The sequence below is a fragment of the Rasamsonia byssochlamydoides genome, assembly GCF_041956645.1.
Source record: "Rasamsonia byssochlamydoides strain NRRL 3658 unplaced genomic scaffold VTN77scaffold_59, whole genome shotgun sequence".
Taxonomy (NCBI): Eukaryota; Fungi; Ascomycota; class Eurotiomycetes; order Eurotiales; family Trichocomaceae; genus Rasamsonia; species Rasamsonia byssochlamydoides.
The window spans coordinates 171,121-192,475 of NW_027192442.1; the positions used below are offsets into that span (position 1 = coordinate 171,121).

Consider the following 21,355-nt stretch of genomic DNA (forward strand, 5'->3'; position numbering starts at 1 on the left):
GCGCGTGGGAACCCAGAAATTTTTCGTCTTCAGGGGGAGTCTTTTTTTTATTATTTTTTTTCTTTTCAAATTTTGAAATAAAAGATAAGGCAAATGGAGGCTGAGTGAACGAAGAAGTAGACGATAGAGAAAAGAAGGTGAAAATAGAGTAAGGGAGCCCAGACGTGATAGGGTTGAGGGGGGAGGAATAAGAGAGATGTGAACGGGAAAAGAACAGAGCGGACAGTGAAAGAAAGGGATTGGGGAAAAGAGGTGACAAGGCGACGGGCAAGGGAAGAGCACTCTGAGACGCCCGGCGGTTGGCACTAGATGCTGACTGGCTGGCTTGGCGGGCCCGACGTGGGCTAGAGGACAAAGGGCCGACACGCCTGCAGGGCCAAGCCGCTGTTAATCAATACAATGACGATGATGATAAATGATGTCTGCACAGATTGGAGAAACTGACAGTGAATTGCTGGAGTCTGGAGCTCTCAGAGTGGAGATAAAAAAAAGAGACTGAGAAAGGAAGAAGAGAAAGAGAGAGGAAAAGAGAAAAAAAAAGTATTGCAGACAGAGACAGTGAGGATGGGCACCTGGATTAAAGGAATCCTCGAATCCTCTTCAGCTTCTGAATAATAGCCCCTCTTCTCGATTTCTCTTGTTCCTCCCCCTCTTCCTCATCTTCATCTTTTCTTTGATGCCTTTCCTCGAGATGCTCGTCCCTCCACGGTGGTTCGTCCAAGCAAGAGAGCCCTATGAGCGCCCAGGACAGACGCTGGAGCCAACCAGGGACGGAGGATTTGCCCGAGGCACGCGTCGGCACGCCCTCGTTGGCCTGTCGCGTGCCAACCTTCATCTCGATCCTGGTCTAGCGCCGCCAACGTGGCCATCGTGTCCGCCAGCCAGTGCCTTCCTCCGATCAGGAACCCGCCAACTGCCCCCGCTGACCGGTGGCACTTATCGCTGCCCGCCCGAACCAGTGGAGTGGGCTACTCCAGGTGGATGATCGCTATCTAACCTAATACCATCTTGAAGAGAAAGAATTATTCACAATTACTAACTACCTGTGCACAGGAAATGTTGGATGATCCAGAAAGCTTTCACTGTGATACTGAACCTTATGGGAACAGGAGACAAATCCTTTTTGATGCTTTATAGACCAATACCTGTAAAACATACAATTGCAGCCAGAGCATGTCTGAGGACAAAAAGGGTAAAACAGAAGAGCATTCCAGAAATACTGTAGAAGGCTTTTCATGAGTGCTACTGCCACCATTGCCACCACCACTTAGTTGGAATGGATACAAAGACGGCATTAGAATAAATTTTCATCATCCCTCATTATTTGTGACATCTATTCACACATATCATCATCCATCTAAATTGGTCTCATGTCTTTGGAAGACAACTTGAGGCCACCTCAATAAAGAGGGAATTTATGCAACCAGCATATGTGGCTATGTACAGTACAGCATGGTACAGTACAGGACAGGACATGCAGGATGGAAGTAAGAGGAAAAGAAAAAGGGGTATCAGCAGTGAAAATGCTCGCGGAAGATGGGTATGTCACAGTAGGTCCGGGGCATCCACAGCGTGTGCTGCGACCACAGACATGGAGGTGCAGGTGACGTGGTTTCTGAGCGAAAAAGGAGAAGCTCTGGACAGAATCCGACCTTAGAATGCAAGAAACAAGGGACGTGGAGAGATAGGAAAAGTAAAGTACATGAGAATACAGTGAGACTAAAAAGGTCTTCGGGAAAACCACCATATCATCATGGAATGCACATTAATGCAGAGACACGTGTTGGTTCATGACAGGCATTAAACAATCCTGAAAAGATGCCTGTCTCATTGATAGAAATTAGAGTGACAAAGCTCATCACACAAATCAAGCGGAGCCATGCTAAGCGTCAACAGACACCACAGTGCTTGGTAGGGATGTCGAGACAGACTCCTTGTTTGGCATCGGTCGCTGCTCGGGCGAGTTTGCTGCAGGTGTCTTCCCATTCATACGGTCAAACTCCAGAGTCTCAGCAAGCTCGGCCGACATAGGATCGAGTTCCTCTTCCTTCAAACCAGTCGCCAGAGCCACAAGCTTCCGGTGCATGTCTAACTTTGTACTCACGCCAGCATCTGCTTTTTGCTGGATGAGATTGGTGACCGCAGCACGACGGGTCTTCTGGGCCAACGACAAGTCACGAGCCAACTGGTAGAGCTTGATGAGCTCTTCGGAGCTCGGGGGAGTGGAGCGCGGAGGACTCTGAACCACTGCAGATGACGCGGCCGTAAAGCGCTCTGACAGACGCGTCTGTTGGATTTGTTCGATAAAAGATTCACAGTGCTGTCGGATCTTTTCATACCGGGCCATCTGCGTTTCGAGTGGTTCCTTTTCATTTTCCTTTGATGACAACATGAGCGTCTCTTTCTGGATGGCTTGTCGATCTGACTCCAATTGCTCATAAAGCGCCTCGGGACTTTCTCCATCACCTTGTTGACCGATCTTTGCGTTCCCATACGCTTGGGTAAGTTTCCGATATGCATCGTCCATGAGCGCCCCGATTTTCGCGAGTAAAACCGAGGACCCTGGAGATGAATTCGAGTGAGCATTCAGAGGGTTATCAGAGTCATTTGGACCCAGAAGTTCGCCATCGGGCCGGTCATTACCATGAGTGACACTGGAAGGGGGATTAGGAATGAAATTTTCCTGATTTCTCTGCTCCATAATGCCGGCAGCCGTTTCGCCCTTTTTGTTCACCAGATTACCCGCTTCGGGGCAGTGAAGGAGGAGCAAAGACACGAGGCGAAAATTTCCGTTGCGCGCGGCAACCAGAGCGGGAGTATCTCCATTCGAATCCTGACAACAGAGCAACCTCTCGAGGTCGTCTTGTGGGTACGTATCGCGAAACTTTTGGAGGAGAACCTCACAGTAATACCGCGCACTCTTCCATTTGCCCTTACTCCTGGTCGTCTCGGCTAGATGATGGAAGACAGTGGCCCCGAACCAGTCACGGAATGTCAGATTTTCTTGGAGAAGGTTGACTAGCGCTGGCATCGTTCTCTTCTCGTAATTGTTCGTGAAGAGGACCGCCCGTACAAGCGGGGTCTCCTCGTGCACTGATAATGCATTTACGTTCGCACCTCTACGCAGAAGGTCTCGGACAATCTCCAAATCACCCATCGCGGAGGCCCAGTGAAGCGCAGTGTTTCCCGAATCATCAATAGGACGATCCACCTGGAAATTGGCAGGCGGTACCGGAGGCTGGATCCTAGCTGCTTCTGGAGCATCTCCAACGGTCATGAAGTAATCCAGTAGCTGATCCCCGTACAGAATGTGTTCTTGCTCACTGATCGACATGGCGGTCACGTCGTTCATCCCGCGCTTGCGCTTTCGCGAATGGTTGGAATGTTGCGACATAGGGACCATATCTTCCTCAGCCATCATTGACGATGACTCGAGCGTTGTCTGTTCAATTGACTCGTCCTCGTCGAATCCAGGGGCGGCCATCTCATACGGCTCATGGGAGAAACTGGACGAGGCACCCATCCTCTGAGGTCGGATGGAATTGAAAGAGAGATCCTCTGGAATCATCCTCTTCGCGGCAGCAGACGCTCGCGGGACCCTGGGTTTTGATGACGCTGCGGTTACATGCTTCGGCGCTGGTGGTGGACTCCGATCTCCGGGCACAAAATCGAAGATCGGAATTAATTTATCAAGGATATTATTACGCTCCGCGAGCAAGCGACCATCAGAGAGAGGAATCCATGTCCCTGTTGTTCAATCAGCCAGAGCAAGTGAGAGCCCGATCTGGGCTTAGAGATCGCAGTTGTTACCTTGATACTTGCCATATCCACCCTGGACTTTCTCATGGACACCCTTTTGGACCTCACGTTCGAGAATGCGTGTCCTTGCAGGCTTGTCGAATCCAGCTACTTTAAGGATATGTGTCGCATTGATCCAGTCATCGGATCTCCGTCGCATCACACTTTCGCCATCGATCTTGAACTCATACACCGGCACCTAAAAAATGGAAGAGAGCGAGTCAGAGCAACGTCGCCGGAAGAAAACAACCAGAAGCAAAGAGGGATGACACACCCCACTATAGGTGGCAGAGTATATCCTGCTGTCATCAACCCCCGCCATCCTGGGTGTCTCCGTTCGCTGCCTGGCTTGGGGCAGTCCCGGGATCGAGGATGGTCAACGCAATGTCACGGGATGGATCCGCGGTTTGTTTCTCAGATCTGAAGTATCCCACTCAAAGATCTAAAGCTAGAAACATGACTTGGTAGATGCAGCAGATATGGAACCAGAATCCTCAGCCACGGTGGCTCATCAAGGGCATCGTGATGTCGTAACGCGGTGGTTTGATGCGCGGGAGAGTGAGACGCGACCAGCCGCAGACAGCGCGTAAAGTGGAAAAACTACGCTAACCCAGATCGGTGATCGAGAGTGGACGGACATGGACGGGCATCACGTGATGTCACGGGATCAGGCAGAACGCCGCACTAGCGCTAAGCTGATGCGGGAGCAGCAAGCAGCAAGGAACGTCGTTAAGCAGAGGCAGGGAGCATCCTGTTTGATACCAACACCAATTGTTCCCCAATACTCGTGGCCCAAGATGACAGTCACAGAGTCAGTCAAGGACTTTGTTGGCCTGACAGATGGCAACAGTAAGTCGCACCAATTGTTCCCGCAGGTTGGAAGAGAAGCAAAGAATGCCATCCAGGTCTGACAGCATGAACCGCTTCTAGCTACTGCTGCCTCTCGAAAGGAGATGTCCGATGCTCGTCTTCCTCTCGCATACAGAGATTCCTGTGCCCATCTCTTGATTCCATTGAACCGATGCCGGCAAGCAGAGTACTATCTCCCGTGGAAGTGCGAGGTATGAAGCCCACCTCGCCTTATGTTGCCGCGGGCAGTTGATCTTCTCGTCCAGGCACCTATTTGCTGACTGCAACATCAATTCATCCCAGACTGAGAGACATAACTACGAAAAGTGCCAATATCAGGAGTTCAAGAAGCGTGTTGCCAAGATGAACGAGCTTCGAGCTGCGAAGGGTGGCGAGCGGAGCAACTAGTGGAGGTTGACCTGGGCTGAGTCGGATGACCCTGGAGGACCTTTTTCTTTTTTGATTCGGGAAATGGCATAGATCCGATTATGTACATATTCGAGAGCGGCCGTCGACAGACCGAACTGGCGTTGGGATCTTTTTACACAATCCAATTCGTCTTATGGCATTCCGTGGGGATACTTCTTGCCTGCGATCTTATTTATGATGCACGTTCTCATGTCTTCTCTCTCCTGTTTCCTGGCATTTTCCGGTTAGAAGCCCCGTATTCGTCTGTTCCTGCTGAGGGGAAGTCTTCTGTCTACGAAGTTAACTGCCTTTCCGTAGGTGTGGAGAGCGCCGAGGTTGACGCTATAGCCGATACAGAACGTTGAATTTGTAATCAAGACGTGCACGGGAAACAGTGCTAGAACGTAAGAAGTATGTCGACTGGCGCCTTGCAAAATTTGCGGTGGTCAATGCCTATACCGTCCACATCTGGCCATTCGTTGAAACAGATCCCGATGTACCTCGTATGTAATTAATAATCGTCGCGTTGAGTGGGATTGGATCCGGAAGAGTATCCAAGTGTGGGAGCATGCAGCTCTAGGCGCGTTTGGCAGGCCGTCTTGCCAATCAAGTAGTCAGATCGGCGCATGGCTTGCTCTTGCCTGCCTGTCAACGTAGGCAAGTAGTTTCGATGCTATAATACCATCACGTCAGGATGGCAGCTTTTTGGTTTTTTTTTTGGGATTTTCCTGGGTCCTTCCAAGAACCAATCTGGTCTGGGATAACTCATTACTCATCAATTCCAACTGTTTCCGCGATAAGCCCGAATAATGCCCCGCAGCCGTTGCTTTCTCTCGTCTTCGGTGGCCGAGCAGGCCACCCCACGTCTAGGTCTAAAGAGACACAGGAAACCATCGGACCGTGAGGGGAAACCTGAGGGAGAAAAAAAATAATAAACGCTAAATGGGGCACGATAGTCTTCCTGCTCGTCGCTCTCGGTGTTTAACCGCCTTGACCGGGTCTGAATAATTACTCCATGAATATTACTTGATGCGCCGGTAAGCGAATACGCGAATCGACGTCTTTCGTCCGTCATCGTCCGTGCTGGATTCTATATCGGGAGGTTCCCGGCCATTTGAACCAACTTTCTCTCTTTTCTGCATCAACCTTGGAAACTGCGGTTCTCATCCAGCAGGCAGGTGCTTGCGATCTCCGGCTGACTCCACACATAGCTGCTCCCCAAGGAGCCGTCCTCTTCCACGATGGGTTTGCTGTAAGGAGCGCGATCGGCAAAGCAAAACTCCCCGCATCTTGGTCGGCATACTGACCTGAAGTCACCGACAGCGCGCTGGGGACAGCCCTGGATTGGCCGGAAGCGAAGAAAAACGCAGACAAAGTACGGAAATGGGGTATCGAGGTGTGTACTTGCCCACAGTTGATCTCTGTGGCGGTCTTGATCCAGTGTCCCATCGCAACTGACGCTTCTCAGCAACTCCTGGCCACCTGGAATAGAGCGAAAGGAAAAGAGCGAGATGCGCTGCTTTGGGGCGACGAGGTGTGTTCAATTCGCGGTTGACTGATCCAGTCGGTGTTCTTGCATTTTAACCTCTTCTGCGGCACGACAGGTCGAGTATCTTGTTGTGGCATTTGATGATGACGCGCGCAAAGTGCGATTATCCCTTGCCCAGGTAGAGATACTAAAATCTCTTGCCAGAGATGAAGCGTTGTGGAAGGCGGGCGGTGAAATCCCGGGGATGAAGTTTACACAGTGAGCAGGGTTTTCTGAATCTTACCAAAGACGAATACATCTTAATACGTTTCTTAGCGATGGCGAAGATCTGCCTACGTTCCATCCGGAGTTCGGGCGATTCATGTTGGAAGCGACGCCGGGACGGCCCTGGGGCATTGATTTTCGAGATTTGCTGAAAGTGGAGTCCAACATGCGATGGAGGTACGATATACAGAGCGTTACTGGTGGCTCTTTCAATTCCCTGACGATCTATTTCCAGACGAGACATCGCAAAAAGTCATATGGCGCCAAATGAATATCCCATCACCCTCACCACGTTTCCCCGGCTGGGGACCAGGGATGACTATATCAGCCCGTACTACCCTCCATCCGGACCGGCCTTGCGCTCGCAGTTCGTCCCCGACGAAATCGCCAATCCACATATAAGGTTTCCGACGTTGGCAGCCAACATCAGAGCAAGACGTGGCCGGAAGGTGGAGATAAACGTTCCAATTTTCAAGGACAAGAACACTCCGTGGCCATTTCACGACCCTACTGTCAATTATGACCTTCATAACTGGCCAGAAGATGACGACGTACGAAACGGGGCGGTTAAGGAAGGCCACGTCTACATGGATGCGATGGCATTTGGAATGGGCAGCTGCTGTCTTCAGATTACTTTCCAAGCTAAAAACATAACAGAAGGGAGACGATTATACGATCAACTAAGTCCATTGGGACCAATCATGTTAGCGCTGACAGCAGCAACACCGATATACAAGGGATTTCTGGTGGATACCGATGTGCGATGGAACCAGATCAGTCGATCTGTCGATTGTAGGACCCGGGAAGAGCTTGGTGAAGTTGTAAGGATTTCCGGGTGTTTTATCAAGAGGTGCAAAACTAATGCATAGGTATACAGCCGCTCAAAAATGACAGATGGCGGATTCCGAAGTCAAGATACGCCTCAAATTCTACTTATATCTCCCAGGATCCTCGATTACGGAAAGAGTATCTCGATCCGGATCTCGTCGTGGACGAAGAAATTAAAAAGCGATTAATCGAGGGAGGAATGGATGACCTGCTGGCAACGCATTTTGCACACCTGTTCATTCGTGATCCGATCGTCATCTTCTCAGAGGACTTGAATGAACTGAACTTGGATGATGTCAATCATTTTGAAAACCTGCAGTCTACGAATTGGCAGCACATGCGCTTCAAACCCCCGCCACCAGACAAAGATATTGGCTGGCGAGTCGAGTTCCGATCGATGGAGATCCAGATGACTGATTTTGAAAATGCTGCTTTCGCCATCTTCATTGTCCTCGTCACCCGGGCAATTCTTAGCTTCGACTTGAACTTCTACATTCCGATTCAGCGAACGGCTGAGAATATGGAAACTGCCCATGCGCGCAACGCAGTTCTGGAACAAAAGTTCTACTTCCGCAAGGATCCATTTTCTCGCCGTGTTCCCAGACCACCGCACCATCAAACCAATGGCAACGACTCTTCCTCCGCCGCCTCTTCGACGGCTACCAGCCCTCCTCCGTCACCGCCACTGGGTCCGGTGGAATCCGAGTATGAACTCATGAGTATCGCCGACATTATCAATGGTTCCACAGACGGGTCATTCCCCGGATTGATCCCTCTGGTGGAGTCCTACTTGAACAGCGTCAATGTGGATGTGGAGACTCGATGCTCGTTGGCCCGCTATCTCGATTTGATCCGAAAACGCGCCGACGGCACCCTCTGGACGGGAGCTCGGTGGATCCGTGAGTTTGTGACGACTCACCCGGATTACAAAGGAGACAGCGTCGTGTCTGAGAAGATTACCTACGACCTTGTCAAGGCGGTGCAGGAAATGACCGAGAAGGAAGGGAAGGATGGAAGTCACATTGGATGGCAGATGTTGACAGGAAAGAAGGGATAAGTCGGTTCTTTTTTTTTTCCTTCTCTCTCTCATGACTTGGCATGCTCCTTCAAAGACTCTGTACTAGACCGGCGGCATTTATGACTTACAGGGTTTCACTTGCATATACCTTTTTAGAAGTACATATGAGCACTGACAGGCGCGCCAGAGAGTGACTTGAATTGCACGTGTAGTGCACTGGCTCGCCATATCTAGCACAATCGCAGAATTCGTTCACACTTCCCACTGATATTTGCTGAGATGGAAAGCTCATACGATCAAGAGTCATGAAGATAGCAGACAAATGCAATCGCAGTGTTTGCATTTTTGCCTTCTTCAGACAGAGTCGACAGACATGGTTACCATTGTACTCGTGCATGGCGACCGATTCAAGGTCGTTTTCCTTGCCGAAGTATCGCTGGCTTGGAGGTTAGTCCAGCGTCATATTCATGCATTTCAATGCCCTCTCGAGACCATGACACGAAGTTCAGTCCAATCCTAAACTCCTCATACGTCGGAAACTTTTTACGGCGAGTCCGCAGAGGGAACAACTCGCCAGAGTGAGATTTTCCAGATCTGGCGTGGTCACGGGAAGTTCCTGTATCAAACGAGACGTTTGTATCACCTCTGTCAATAGCTTTGTATCGGGAAGATCTTCAGTCCAGCTGAAACCCGCCATCGCCATCGCCACCGCAGACGTTCCTGAAAGTGCGGAGGCCACATGGCCATAAACATAAGAATGAAAAGGACTCGAAAAGGTCCTTCCTTCCCGTCTGGAAGCTACGGAAGTCTTCCCCGGAGGACCACCACCTATGTCATAGATCTTCCACTTGCCGCCCTCTTCCTTCAATGATGATGGTGAAGATCGAGTCTACTGCCCGCTATTTAATGCTTTCAGGGGGTTGATGAAAGAAGTTCTGAGATGGAGCATGCAGACCTTGGTAACTGTCCATTCACGCGGTGTTTCTCTTTTTCTTTCTTTCCATTCCACCTGTCAACAACAACATTAATACCATAACCGAGGCAGAGAGCAAAAAGTAAGTTTTTGATCTGTACTACGGAAAAAACCGAAAAGGAAGCAAAAACATCGCTCACCATTGGAACAGAATCCGCACCAAATTTCTACCCGCTCATTGCGCGAAAAAATAAGCCAATACAAAGCCAATGCACGGACATAATAACTCTGATTTATCTATCTTTTTGGTGTTACATTGTTATCCTCTCCGATGTGAAACACAGATCAGGTGGGGTGGGGGAGGATCTTTTAACCCTTTTTGTCTCTCATAGGTCCAGAAGCAGGCTGGCTGTGAGGAGAGGAGAAGACACGAGGGAGTAGCCACCACTTGGCAAGAATAAGATAAGTTTTTTCCCAATGGGATGGTATATACATTGCAGCAGTCCTGACGATGTTCATCTGATCTGATCTGATCTCATCCCCCAGCTGACGGGTACAGTGACTGACTGGGGGAGCTCACGGATATATCCCGTCTGTGCCCGTCGGCTTGTGTTACAGGACATGGTCAGGATATGAGAGGATACGAGCAAGCACATGTGCGTCGTGATTACGCCATTCTTATTGCAGCCAGCTGCTGCTGGGAAATGGCAAGGTCGGATGTTTCTTCCCGTTCCCCGCCTTTCCGCATAGCATAGCATATTGAGGGGAAAAACTGGGTTATGTGCGAGCAGCGAAGGTGTGGGTGGGTGCGCGCATGTGGCGGAGGTACCTACTGTACAAGAGAAGCTCGAGTAGGATGTCCCTCTTCCATCTATCGTGATGACTCTTGACTGAGGAAGTTCATGGATGCCCATTTTCCATCAATAGTCGAGTCGACAAATATCTATCTCCGTTAGAGAAGCTACAAGAAAACCTGATATTTTGTGTCATACCTTCTTCTGCCTTCAGAAGCAATCGTGGGAATTGCCAATCAATCAACCTACTGCAACTCCTGTCAAGCCATCATCATCATCTTCATCATCTTCATCATCTTCATCTTCATCTTCATCATCATCATCTTCTTCATCTTCTTCTTCTTCATCCTCACCACCACCTGTGCTGTGCTTTGCTTTGCTTTCCACCTCCGATCGACGAAAATGAACTTGATTCTCAGGCCATCATCTCCCTCTGTTCCATCAGAGAAGCCTTATCATCATCACCATCATCGGACCCGATCAACAACACATAAGCTCTCATCGTCGTCGACAACAACATCATCAGAAGACATCCACGCCATCCTCTCCGTCACAAACACCTTCCTTAACGCCCTGCACAACAAATCCCGCGCCGACTTCGAGAAATGCTGCTTCCCGGCAGGCTGGATGTCGCTGTGCGGGCCCGCCCTCGTGCCGCTGCGCTTCATCTCGCTCAACTCGTACATCAAGTGCATCACCTCGCTGAAGGATGACCTCGAGGAGCGCATCTGGGACCCGGACGTGCGGGTCAGCGAGAGCGGGAATCTGGCCATGGTCTGGGCGCCGTTCCAGGCGAAGATCAATGGCCATCTGGACCATGTTGGCGTCAACCTGTTTGTCATGCACAAGATCGATGGCCGGTGGAAGATTAGTGGGTTGGCGGATTCGTGGTGGCGGCCGACGGCGGAGATGGGCTGAAACGCTGAAACTGGGACGAGGATAGCCTATGATAGGAGAGGAAAATTGTGTATTTATTTACTTATTTACTTGGATCATAATTGTGAATTCGAAAATATATTAATTGGCAGGCAGCGATTTCTGGCCTTTATGTTCTCTCTCTCTCTCTCTCTCTTTATCTCTCTCTCATTTTCCATGCTTTTTTGCCGTCTTCTCCTTTCTTCTTGACTTATCGAAGTTGCGCGTCTTTCATTTGACACGTGTTCATGTGCATATAACTGTACATGTGGTACATGACTGTGCCGGCGTGAGTGACATATGTCAACATCTCATTTAATTGCCCACTCCGTCTGAAAAGTAATAAATAGATCACCGCTGGACTGGACGACATTGACCAGTTAGTTACCTAGGCAATGGTAGAAGTGTCTATATTATATATATATTCACGGTGTGGTGTGGTGTGGGGAATTCTTCATCAGCAGTCTGAGGCACTGGGAGCCCCGACGACAATGACATGACAACTTTCTTGATATGGTTGTCTTCGATGCCAACCAACGGCACCAGTTTATTATATACATATAGACTGAATGGATTCTAGTTTTTACAATGCGAGAAATTATAGCCACATGTCTTGCTTGGCTGAACGAAAAAAAAAAGGAACTTTTCTTGCGTCTGATCGCAGAATGATATCGGAATCGATATTCAGGGATGAGAAGTGGATCGGTATCTAACACAGTACACAGGATTATATGTTTGTACATACATGTTGATATCTACATCTTTTTTTTTCCATGAAAGACTTCCTTTTTTTTTCATGTCTATTTTCTCATTCCAAGAAGGGTTCCTATTTAGGTAAGTATGTACCTAGGCAGTAAGCATGCAATCTGATTTTTGGCCTGTTGTAGCTCCTTACTGCATTGACGGGCACCAGGGTTATTTATTGTTCCCAGTATTGGAGGAAATGGGGTAAAGAAAAATATATAAAAGAAAGGACAGAATATCAGCACTATCCCAACGCAATACCTATCAGTTCTCATCCCTTGTCAGGCACTTGGACTTCTAAACTTTCGTCCCTTTCGTCCTGTATTGCCGTGAAGGACATATACCGTCGACGAGTCTCCGACTTCAAGTAGCTGTAGCGATACAGGCACCAAGTCACCAAAATTAGACAGCGCTCAAATTGACTATCTGACGATTATTTTCAGAGGATCAAGAAAATATATCTCTTACGGAGCTCACAGGCTATTTATGCCCAAATCTAAGCTGATTCCGTAAAGCTCTCAGGCATCCTGCAGGGTGAGATACCTTTGTTTCGGTGTCTTCAGCCAACAGTAACAATAATCAAGCGCGAGATCTTGAAGATTCGGAACCGACTTCACAAACGGCTCGAATACAACACCCACACTCTTTTGTGCAATGACCATATATTCTCTTCGTTTTCTTCTTCTTGTTGCTGTTGTTGGGCTCCAGAACGGTCTTCAACGGCCTCTGGCAGCATCCACAGCCCCGTTCACAACAACCCCCTCCGAGCGCACACAGTTTGCTTTCTTCGATCCACGCCAAGGTCATATGGTTGCGTTTCCTGCGTCGCTTCAGGTCCCATTGCCGGATCCAGGCACCCTTCGGTTTCTCGGCGGCCAGTCGTCGCAGGGCCTGCCGATGGACCGAGTACTGCTCGCGGAGCTCGATGAGCTCCTCATCGCATTTCTTGAGCGCAGCAAACTGGTCATCATCTATCTATCTGCCCTGGGACCTCCTTGGACGATTACTTCTCATCTTACCTTATCGTCTGCTTTCAGCAACGCTCTCTTCTCTTCTGCAATACGGACTTCGCGCTGTAAGATAGCGAAACTCCGGCGTTCTTCGTCGTCGTATTCTTGAATCCACTCCTTTTGCATGGGTCCTGTGACGGAAGCGCCTTTTTTGAATCGACGGATGGCATCCGCCAAGGGGTAGCAATGCACAAGATCGAAAAACTGTTCCAGCATTCTGAAGAGGTTATAACTGTTCATGTATGGGAGGGGGTACATCATGGACTATGGTTCAGTGATTCTCAGAAAAAAAAAAGGGCGATCATTCATGTAAGTCATGGCTGGAGTATATTGGACCTGCCGTTGGGCTATTACCTCATGCTTTCACTGACACAATCGAGTTTGTCGAGTTTCATATGACAATAGGCAGTAATGACGCACGACTTGGAGGTCCGATTTGGGTCATCACCGGCGGCGCGGTTGCTTCTACCTTGGAACCAGAAATAAGAAGTCAACATTAAGTCCACATAATAAGTGATTAAATGGATTCAGTAGAAGTTGGCTTGCTTTATTGCTGCGCTCCTCGTGATTAGGAAGGCTTCTTTCATGATCGAGCAGAGATCGCTCTTGCGGGACGAATTAATACCACGGTACCACCCTCCAAAGACTCGAGAAGGGATACTCACTTCATTGGACGCTAATCTTGCGAATTACAGGTAGTGTCATCAACCAGGACTGTACCTCGGCGACTCGCAAGCAGGACGTATGAGTCAACGCTGCTGTTGTTCTTGCGAAGCCCAAGGGCTGGGAGCCACTCACAATCGCAATTGTCTTGAAGAATCTGTAAAGTAACGAATGCGTTGGTCCGAGAGAAAAAGGGAAAAGAGAGGAGAGAACTCGAATAGGCAGAGAGAAAGTTTCTTTTTTTTAAAAAAAAAAAGGGAAAAAGATCCAAGAGAGTAAAGAAAAAAAAAGGAGGGGGAGGGAGGGGGGGGAAAGTAACAGGAAGAGAAGAGCGAGGACATTTACCACCTACCTATGCGGAAGAAACACTCTAAACGGGAAGCGACAGTGCAGTTTCATGGTAGCTACATTTATACTCACGGGTTATTGTATGATACAAAAAAGGTTGTAACGACGAAACAATTCCATCCATCCCAACAGAAGCCAGTTTTCTAAGGCTGTATACAATCATAGACATGGACATGGACATAGACATAGACATATAGATGGACTTACTTACTCAGATCATCTGTCTGTCTACAAGCATAATAGATAATTTGGCTAACTATGCCTGCACACAGCAGGATGCCGGAATATAAATATAAGATGAGTTCCAAAGTCAAAGAAAGACTCGTTCCATGCCATAGGAGTACATCGCTTCTTAAAGAAAACTAATATCACGTTACGCATCAAATTTATGAAATCTACCTACATACGCATCCTCTGTTGGTGAGGCTCTAGGGTTAGGCACAGACGAGGTATTATCATCTCCTCAAGCCAGTCAAGAGAATCAAGACCTGTTGTAATTTAATTGTAAATTGTAATGCTTACTATCAAGCAATCAAGTACGAGGCTTATTTTTCTCTTTACTATACTTTTATCATCGCTCGAACTAACGAAGAATAAAAGCTTTATTTCCCCCTTTTTCAAGTATTTTGAGAGAAATACCTAAGGTATATCGAAAGAATCTTTTATTCTGCTATCAGCAAGGCCTCAGGTATAAATAATAGACCGGAAGAGCCAATCACGCTTAGGGCAGGTGACAGCCATCTACTCTGTACTGTACAAGACTACCGAGTACAGGTAATCAAAGAGGAACAGCAGGATAGGATTGAATAAGAACAGATCGCTGCATATCCTGCGAGGCCTTCTCTAAGCTGTCGATTCGGTCGAAGGAGGGTTTTGGCAGGAGAAAAAAGCGCCGGCAAGAGCTTAGAATGGAGTAGACATGTATGTACTCCATACAGTACTTGCCATCTGTCGATATCTGTTTCATATTGATCGGCAACTTCTTCTATTACAGTAACTTCGCATATTGGTTGGTCTCGTCTGGGAGACTCTTTCAAAGTTTAAAGCCACTGACGCTTTCAAAGGTGAGCTTTACGCGGAAATTAACCACCCCAGTTCCCAAACTCTGGGTGAAGGTTCGAGTGGAACCTGCCAAAAGTTACTTGCCCTTGTAAGTTCTAACACAGACGCATCCCAATGCATCTTAGTAAACTGTCGTCTGTTGAATACGAAGCCTTTCTTGACTAACATGATATGATGGCTTTGGAAAGCCATCGAAGCACCAAGCATGAAATAATCTTCCGATATGCCGGATGAGAAGAGAAATCTCAAAATAAGATGCCAACGTAATCACTCAATTCACTGAAAAAAAAAAGGTTGAGTTGCAAGATCATGATCGCTCCAATAGAGTATCATGATGGACGACCGTTAGAATTAGACAAACGATGCAAAACTTGCGATCGCATCCTGCAGCGTGAGCAAGCAGCAACGAAAGTTCTCTCCGTACGGAGAACTAGTTAGTGCCGCAGTAGTGGACCCTTCCTAATCTCGATCGGCGACTGTTACCACTGAATTGGGAAATTGGAAGGCCTAGAGCGCTGCCTACAGTCGTCGCACCGGGGAGCTAAGCCTGTGCCCTACTTGCGGTATCCACCGAGGATAGGTGGCTTAGTTTCAAAGTTGCTTGACCACCGTTTCCCAAAATTGAGTCTACCCCCTGTACAGAGTACGGAGTATGGAGTATTCTGTACTCCGTACGAAGGAATCCCTCATACTCCGTACTTCAATGACCTGGCAGAAATGTTCGTCAGTTTTTAGGTACATTTCATTAGTGGGAACCAGCGCAATTTTTGCAGGGCAGTTATGGGACCCTTCGGAGATTGTCCTTTGGCTAGATATCCCCAACCAGGTTCCAAACTTGAGCTTCAAGCTTGAAGAAGAAGGACTGGCCGGCATCTCAGTAGTTCGAAATAGTTTAGAATAATACTCCGGATGACAAGCATGTTTGCGATCGTTCGATATTAGCAAGCGCACAGTTGGCTGGAATCGTGTTGTCGTCGTCGGATCGTCCAATCAGAACATGGTTTCGGGTGATTTGTGGCGCAGTTTTATTGATGGACAGCACTCTGGACAGAAAGTTACTGCACTCCATTCAATTGGATTTTGAGGATCAAAGACCCGACTTCCAAAGGGAAATTCTGCGATCTAGAGAGTCTGAAGGCGACAACCCGTTTCAGCAATAAGGAGTGCGACAAGAGAGAATGTGCTTGCAGAGGCGACATCTTCGAGGAAGCGGTTTGCTTCAGACAGGATACTCCATACTTAGACGCCTTCCTCTCAGAACTTGATCATCAAGGCGGGAGAGCGTTGCCGAGCCGTTTTGCCGGCCTGTGGCTCGCAGGGAGGGAAAAGATCGCCATGTCGGGATGATGCCAAAGTGTCAACCGTCCCGGCTGGAAATGTTATACTCCGAACAGTATTATTGGCTGATATTGCGCCTTTTACAACCTTAATACGGAGTATTATTATCGTGGCTGGGGAGGAGGGGACACATAGGACGCAGAATCTGTTGCCCATTGTTGGTCAGTCCAGCACCAAAATCAGATCCCAACTCTCTGGTTAGATGCGGTCTTTGCAATCCCGGCACCCGCTTGGGCGGAAAATTTACTTACTAGTAAGTTAACCATTATTATTGCTGCCGTAGATAGCTAACTTCGGTGGAGAACTCATAACGGGTTTGAGGGTGTGACCGTTTGACAGTCACCTGATGGATCCCTACTATCTTAAAAATGGCATGGCAGATTCTCTGAGGGCGACGAATCGACGATGGCTCGAAAATCATCATCATATTCTTAGTTAGCAAGCTGCTGATCCATACAAGAACAGACAGCTTTTTTCTCCGATCAGAAATTGACTCGTCTGGTGCGGAGGCTCTGATCTAGTGAAACGCGGGTCTAGGATCGCGGTTTACATAGATTTGCGCGTCTAGGAAACGCGCGCCGGTACCCGTCGGTATCCATCTGGGACGGACGGAGTAAGGTGTCTCTTCTCGTTACAGGGTAGCGATTGTTGAGAATGCGAGAATTGAGATATCCGAAAGCAAGTGAACAGTATACAGTCCTGGACCCGAACCTGTACCCATTATTGACGATGCTTGCCCGTCAGAGGATGCGCGTGTTTGAGGATGCCGCTCGAACCATAGATGTCGACTATGCTTCCTGCCGTATCTATCACTCAGCACGCGCGGTCTGCCAGGGCCCAGGCTGAAGCAAGCACACTGCAAATCAATAATGGGACTCACTGCTCAAAATCCTCCAGAATCCGGAATAAACACGGAGGACGACCGAAGTAACGCGCAACTGTTGTTAATCGAATTTAAAAACGCGAGGTTTGATGTTGACAACGCCTGGCCGGAAATCTTGGTACACCAAAGGCGGGAAAGGCGTCCATAACCTTTACCGCCGTCTGGCAGCAGAGAGAAAAGGAGTGCGTAGACGCAAGCTCTCCCGGGTGGACACCGGCAACTGGACCCGAGTCCATTGACGGCGGAGTTTCCCAATCGGGAGGTTACGCTGACAGATCCGACGGAGCGAGAGCACGGATTCAGCAAGGCGCCTGCCCTGGGCCAGGAGCCGTCTCTGATGCGCCTGCCTGCTCGGGAACAGTGCAGGGCCACGCCAACGGGCGCTGTTGCGGTGTGTCTGACAGCTGCCCACAGCCCCCGTTGCGATCAACGCCGATCGAGTTAGCCCCATCGTTAAGGGGCCGCACTGCCGCAGGCGCTCTAGGGTCTGGACTGTACGATTATTGCAGTTCTGGAGTGTGCAGCTCTGAGATCATTGCCTTTAGGGTTGCTTATCCTCCTCCGGATGACGGCGCCGTCCAATATAACGTGAGGATCTTACGCAACAGCAAGATCCATGTCATAGAACGGCCGTTTAACCTCAGGCATGATGACCAACGCAGTCTGCAGCAGCAGTGCAGCTGGTCAATACAACTGTTATCACGATCGGTGGGGGCCTCTGGATCAAGATAGAGAAGCCCTGGTCACCGCCTCGACGATCTTGTTGCCATGGAAGACTTCAGCACCGACATAGAGCCAGTAACTGTCTCCACGACTGGGCACAGCACCATTCAGTGCTTTCCTTAATCCAAGATCGTCTTACTCTGCGGATGCAACGCAGCTGAGTGTGGAGTTTGATTAGCGTAGGGCAGAGTACGGAGTATACGGAGTATAAATGACGCTGCAGTCTGGACTGGCCATCAGACGACACCACCTCTGGCTGGTTCGTTATATCCAGGAATTATGCGTCACGCAGCTACGGCTGCCACGCTGCTCGGACCGTTGGAACTTGGACGTCAAATAGGAATGCCATGGTGACACCGGTAGTCGTTACCAGTGGATCTCGATTAAACAAGAAAAAGGCCTGGGGTTATCAGATTAGCGAGCGCTCGCAAAAGCCAGATGTCGGAGACTCACAGCAATCACAGACTCACAGTTGGTCAGATTGCTAGGTCACTAAGTTGATCTGTCCCACGGACCGGGATGGAAGAAAGATCACGGCCATCTGTGGACGAGAGATGAGGTCCTTGGGATTCGCTAAACACTGATAGGGATCTTTCAAGCTGCATGGCATTAACAGGTGAGCAGTGAGCACAGCACACCAAATTTATGAAATCTGCCCACCCCTTATTCAAGAGTATAAATCGGCAAAAGGTGTTATTATATATAGCCAGGAATCCGAATTAGTGATGGAGACAGTGTACGGCGACAATTATGGCAAAAAACATGGTGAGGAGCAATCCAGGTAGGAAGCCAACCTGGAAATGAGATAATAATGAAAAGAACTATACGTATAGTAGGTAGGCCTTGGGGCCAAAAGTCCCTGGCATAGACCAGGTATTTTCTCCTTCAAACCAGTCGAGAGAAGCGAGACCTGCCAGGCCAGTACTGTACAACACAAAACAAAACATCATCACTGTTCTCCATTGTAGTGCTGCAGAGGTACCTGAATGTTGGTACTCCGCTGTTGGGCATCTGGTGCAGGGCGGCAAACCTTGGGATAGAGCATGCTTGCTTGCAGAAGCAGCAATCTCCCTACACTGATCGAAGCAGCGGTCGGGATCAAGATCTTTTATCCTGTATGTCGCGTGCGCAGCACAACGGATCAAACACCTCAATTGATGTGCTCTGCTGCTGATTGTTGTCTGCCAAGTCACCATGCAACAGGTGGGACCGGCATAGGTACCTTGAGAAGGTACCATCAGGTCCATCACTGTCGATGGGCGCTTTCGACCTTCGAATAGACGCCTGCTGATAGCCTGATAGCTCCCTTCCTCGACGCTCTTAATACTTCTCCCCATAAAGTTTGCCGGTCCCAATCCATCAAATACTCGTCCACAACAGGATCGTGAAGCGCATTGAGTTTGACAACTAACATCTTCCCCGACCGTTGCGAATCGCAAGTGGCGCGTCAAAGCTCCTCCTTAGCTCCCGTGGAAAATTTAGGACCTCGGGCCCTCGATGTCGACCTTGGACCACCCAAATCTGGGATGAGCAATGATGCTGATTTTTTTTTACCTAGGATTCAGGCTAACTGCAGTCTTACGTCTCTTTGATCTTTTGAGAGCTGAAGCCTGAAGCTGGTAAAGCGGTCTGGGTTCTGCACACCAATTCTCCGTACTCCGTACGGAGTAGATGGGCCCCCGATTCTGTTACCATCGATTTCGTTTATTTAACTGATCCACTTTCGCCCATGCATGCAAGCGTTTAGATTTGGGAACCAACCAACCCGGCCGCGGGATTTAATGGGATGTGTGGTCGAGATACCAGAACGAGCTAGCTCCCAAGGCTGAAAAAGTCCCGAGGGAATCTTCGTCCACAGCATAGCATTGTAAATTCGTAATCAATCTTGACTACAGCTCACGTAGTCACACCACAGACTCCTATCGAGATGAAATGTGAACAGCTTCCTTGAGTCACACGCTCCACAGCGTGTCCTTTACCGATATGTATCCGGAGATGCACCCAGAGTCGAATTCGTCGGACAACGATCGCATTGGGTCTGCGTATTTGCTCACCATGTACGGAGTACCGTGGAAGTAGTACGATGTTGCAAGTCCAATCGCATGACTTCAGCTCATTTTGCTTCGTTCATTCTTGCAATTGCCTCGATCGCCCAAACAGGGTCTGTTTCGAGTTAATATCTAAAACAATATGTGGTGAGGTCAACCAGGTCGGGCGGTTGCGTGAGTGTGAAACACGGAGAAAGGTGAACAGCTCAGCGTTCGTTGTTTCAATAATCTATCCATCTTTCGAGCTGGTAAGTCCTGGAGTATGGAGTGCCCACTCCGCAATAACGGACTCGATCGTACGGAGTATGGCAGGGATTAGAGAGGATTAAAGCGTTCCATAAACGCGCGCCGTTGAAAAATGACGGATCTCATCGAGATGCCGAGCATTATCGTGCTGGCCGGGGTTTTGGCTTCGGCAGATGTGCGACCCGGCTGGTTGCGTTCCTCGCCACAGTGTCACAGAGAGTGGAACATTTTGGATTCGACTGGGTCGTCCGTAGATAGGAGTCAGGGGTGGTTGCTGTATGACAAGATTCCCGAGGCCTGTAGAACTATCAATGAGAACATTGACGGGTGAACGTGGATTCCTGCCGCCTAGCCGCAATAGTAGTTGAAGGCAATAATAATGGCAATTATTCGCAGACCTAATGTCCCCAGGCCCTGCAAGAGCGAATATCGAAGTGACGCCCAGCAGGCGGGTGCGATCACGGAGGCTGAGACTCGGCGCCCTTGGCATGCGACCGACGCTGTGATCTGTAGAAAGCCTAAATCGAAACGGCGCAGCGCACCCAGTGGGAGGGCCTGTCAAGAGCCCACTGGCGGTCTAGACTGCACGTCTTGCAGCTGGAGCTCACTCGTGAACGAAGATCCAAGCGCACATGTCGTGATGGGAAAAGCTTCACTTCAGCTCACACAGCCACCCAGCTTATGAGTAAGGAAATGGAATCGTTCAGACGGGAGCGACCTGGACGAACTCGATGCTCTGCCTTTCCAGCAGAGGCTAGGTCTGAGAAGAAAAGAAGCGAGGCGCAATAAAAAAAGAAGAAGAAAAGGAAGAACGGCATTAAGGCGTGTACAGTACAGGGAAAATCTTGGCGAAGTGAGGGGCGCCTGGCAAGGATTCGTATTTGACTGGTTCTCCATCATCAAAGACCAAGTCGTCAGTCTGGCTGTGTCGCAGGCTGTTTTCGCAGATGCCCGTCAGGGCTTCACAGTCCAGTTGTAGATAATTACTGCGAGGAATGTTCCAAGTACCCGGGC

The 21,355-nt window shown here is 49.1% G+C and overlaps 6 protein-coding genes across 6 annotated transcripts; 3 read left to right on the forward strand and 3 right to left on the reverse strand.

Annotated features, from left to right (window-relative positions):
• Positions 1-1,882: 1,882 nt before the first annotated feature.
• Positions 1,883-4,120, reverse strand: VTN77DRAFT_7269 (uncharacterized protein; the record flags this gene model as incomplete). Its single annotated transcript, XM_069423639.1, has 3 exons — positions 1,883-3,747; positions 3,811-3,997; positions 4,073-4,120. The coding sequence occupies 3 exons, from the start codon at positions 4,118-4,120 to the stop codon at positions 1,883-1,885; spliced, it is 2,100 nt and encodes a 699-aa protein (XP_069275496.1).
• A 475-nt stretch (positions 4,121-4,595) lies between these two features.
• VTN77DRAFT_7270 (uncharacterized protein) lies at positions 4,596-5,055 on the forward strand (the record flags this gene model as incomplete). The annotated part of the gene is made up of 3 exons (XM_069423641.1): positions 4,596-4,647; positions 4,729-4,859; positions 4,951-5,055. The coding sequence occupies 3 exons, from the start codon at positions 4,596-4,598 to the stop codon at positions 5,053-5,055; spliced, it is 288 nt and encodes a 95-aa protein (XP_069275497.1).
• A 1,241-nt stretch (positions 5,056-6,296) lies between these two features.
• Positions 6,297-8,693, forward strand: VTN77DRAFT_7271 (uncharacterized protein; the record flags this gene model as incomplete). The annotated part of the gene is made up of 7 exons (XM_069423642.1): positions 6,297-6,307; positions 6,379-6,451; positions 6,524-6,589; positions 6,660-6,802; positions 6,860-6,985; positions 7,044-7,629; positions 7,686-8,693. The coding sequence occupies 7 exons, from the start codon at positions 6,297-6,299 to the stop codon at positions 8,691-8,693; spliced, it is 2,013 nt and encodes a 670-aa protein (XP_069275498.1).
• Positions 8,694-10,763: 2,070 nt separating this feature from the next.
• VTN77DRAFT_7272 (uncharacterized protein) lies at positions 10,764-11,279 on the forward strand (the record flags this gene model as incomplete). Its single annotated transcript, XM_069423643.1, has 1 exon — positions 10,764-11,279. The coding sequence occupies one exon, from the start codon at positions 10,764-10,766 to the stop codon at positions 11,277-11,279; it is 516 nt and encodes a 171-aa protein (XP_069275499.1).
• A 1,320-nt stretch (positions 11,280-12,599) lies between these two features.
• VTN77DRAFT_7273 (uncharacterized protein) lies at positions 12,600-13,156 on the reverse strand (the record flags this gene model as incomplete). The annotated part of the gene is made up of 2 exons (XM_069423644.1): positions 12,600-12,980; positions 13,040-13,156. 2 exons carry the CDS (start codon positions 13,154-13,156, stop codon positions 12,600-12,602), a joined length of 498 nt encoding a protein of 165 aa, XP_069275500.1.
• A 5,712-nt stretch (positions 13,157-18,868) lies between these two features.
• VTN77DRAFT_7274 (uncharacterized protein) lies at positions 18,869-19,384 on the reverse strand (the record flags this gene model as incomplete). The annotated part of the gene is made up of 1 exon (XM_069423645.1): positions 18,869-19,384. One exon carries the CDS (start codon positions 19,382-19,384, stop codon positions 18,869-18,871), a length of 516 nt encoding a protein of 171 aa, XP_069275501.1.
• Positions 19,385-21,355: the final 1,971 nt, after the last annotated feature.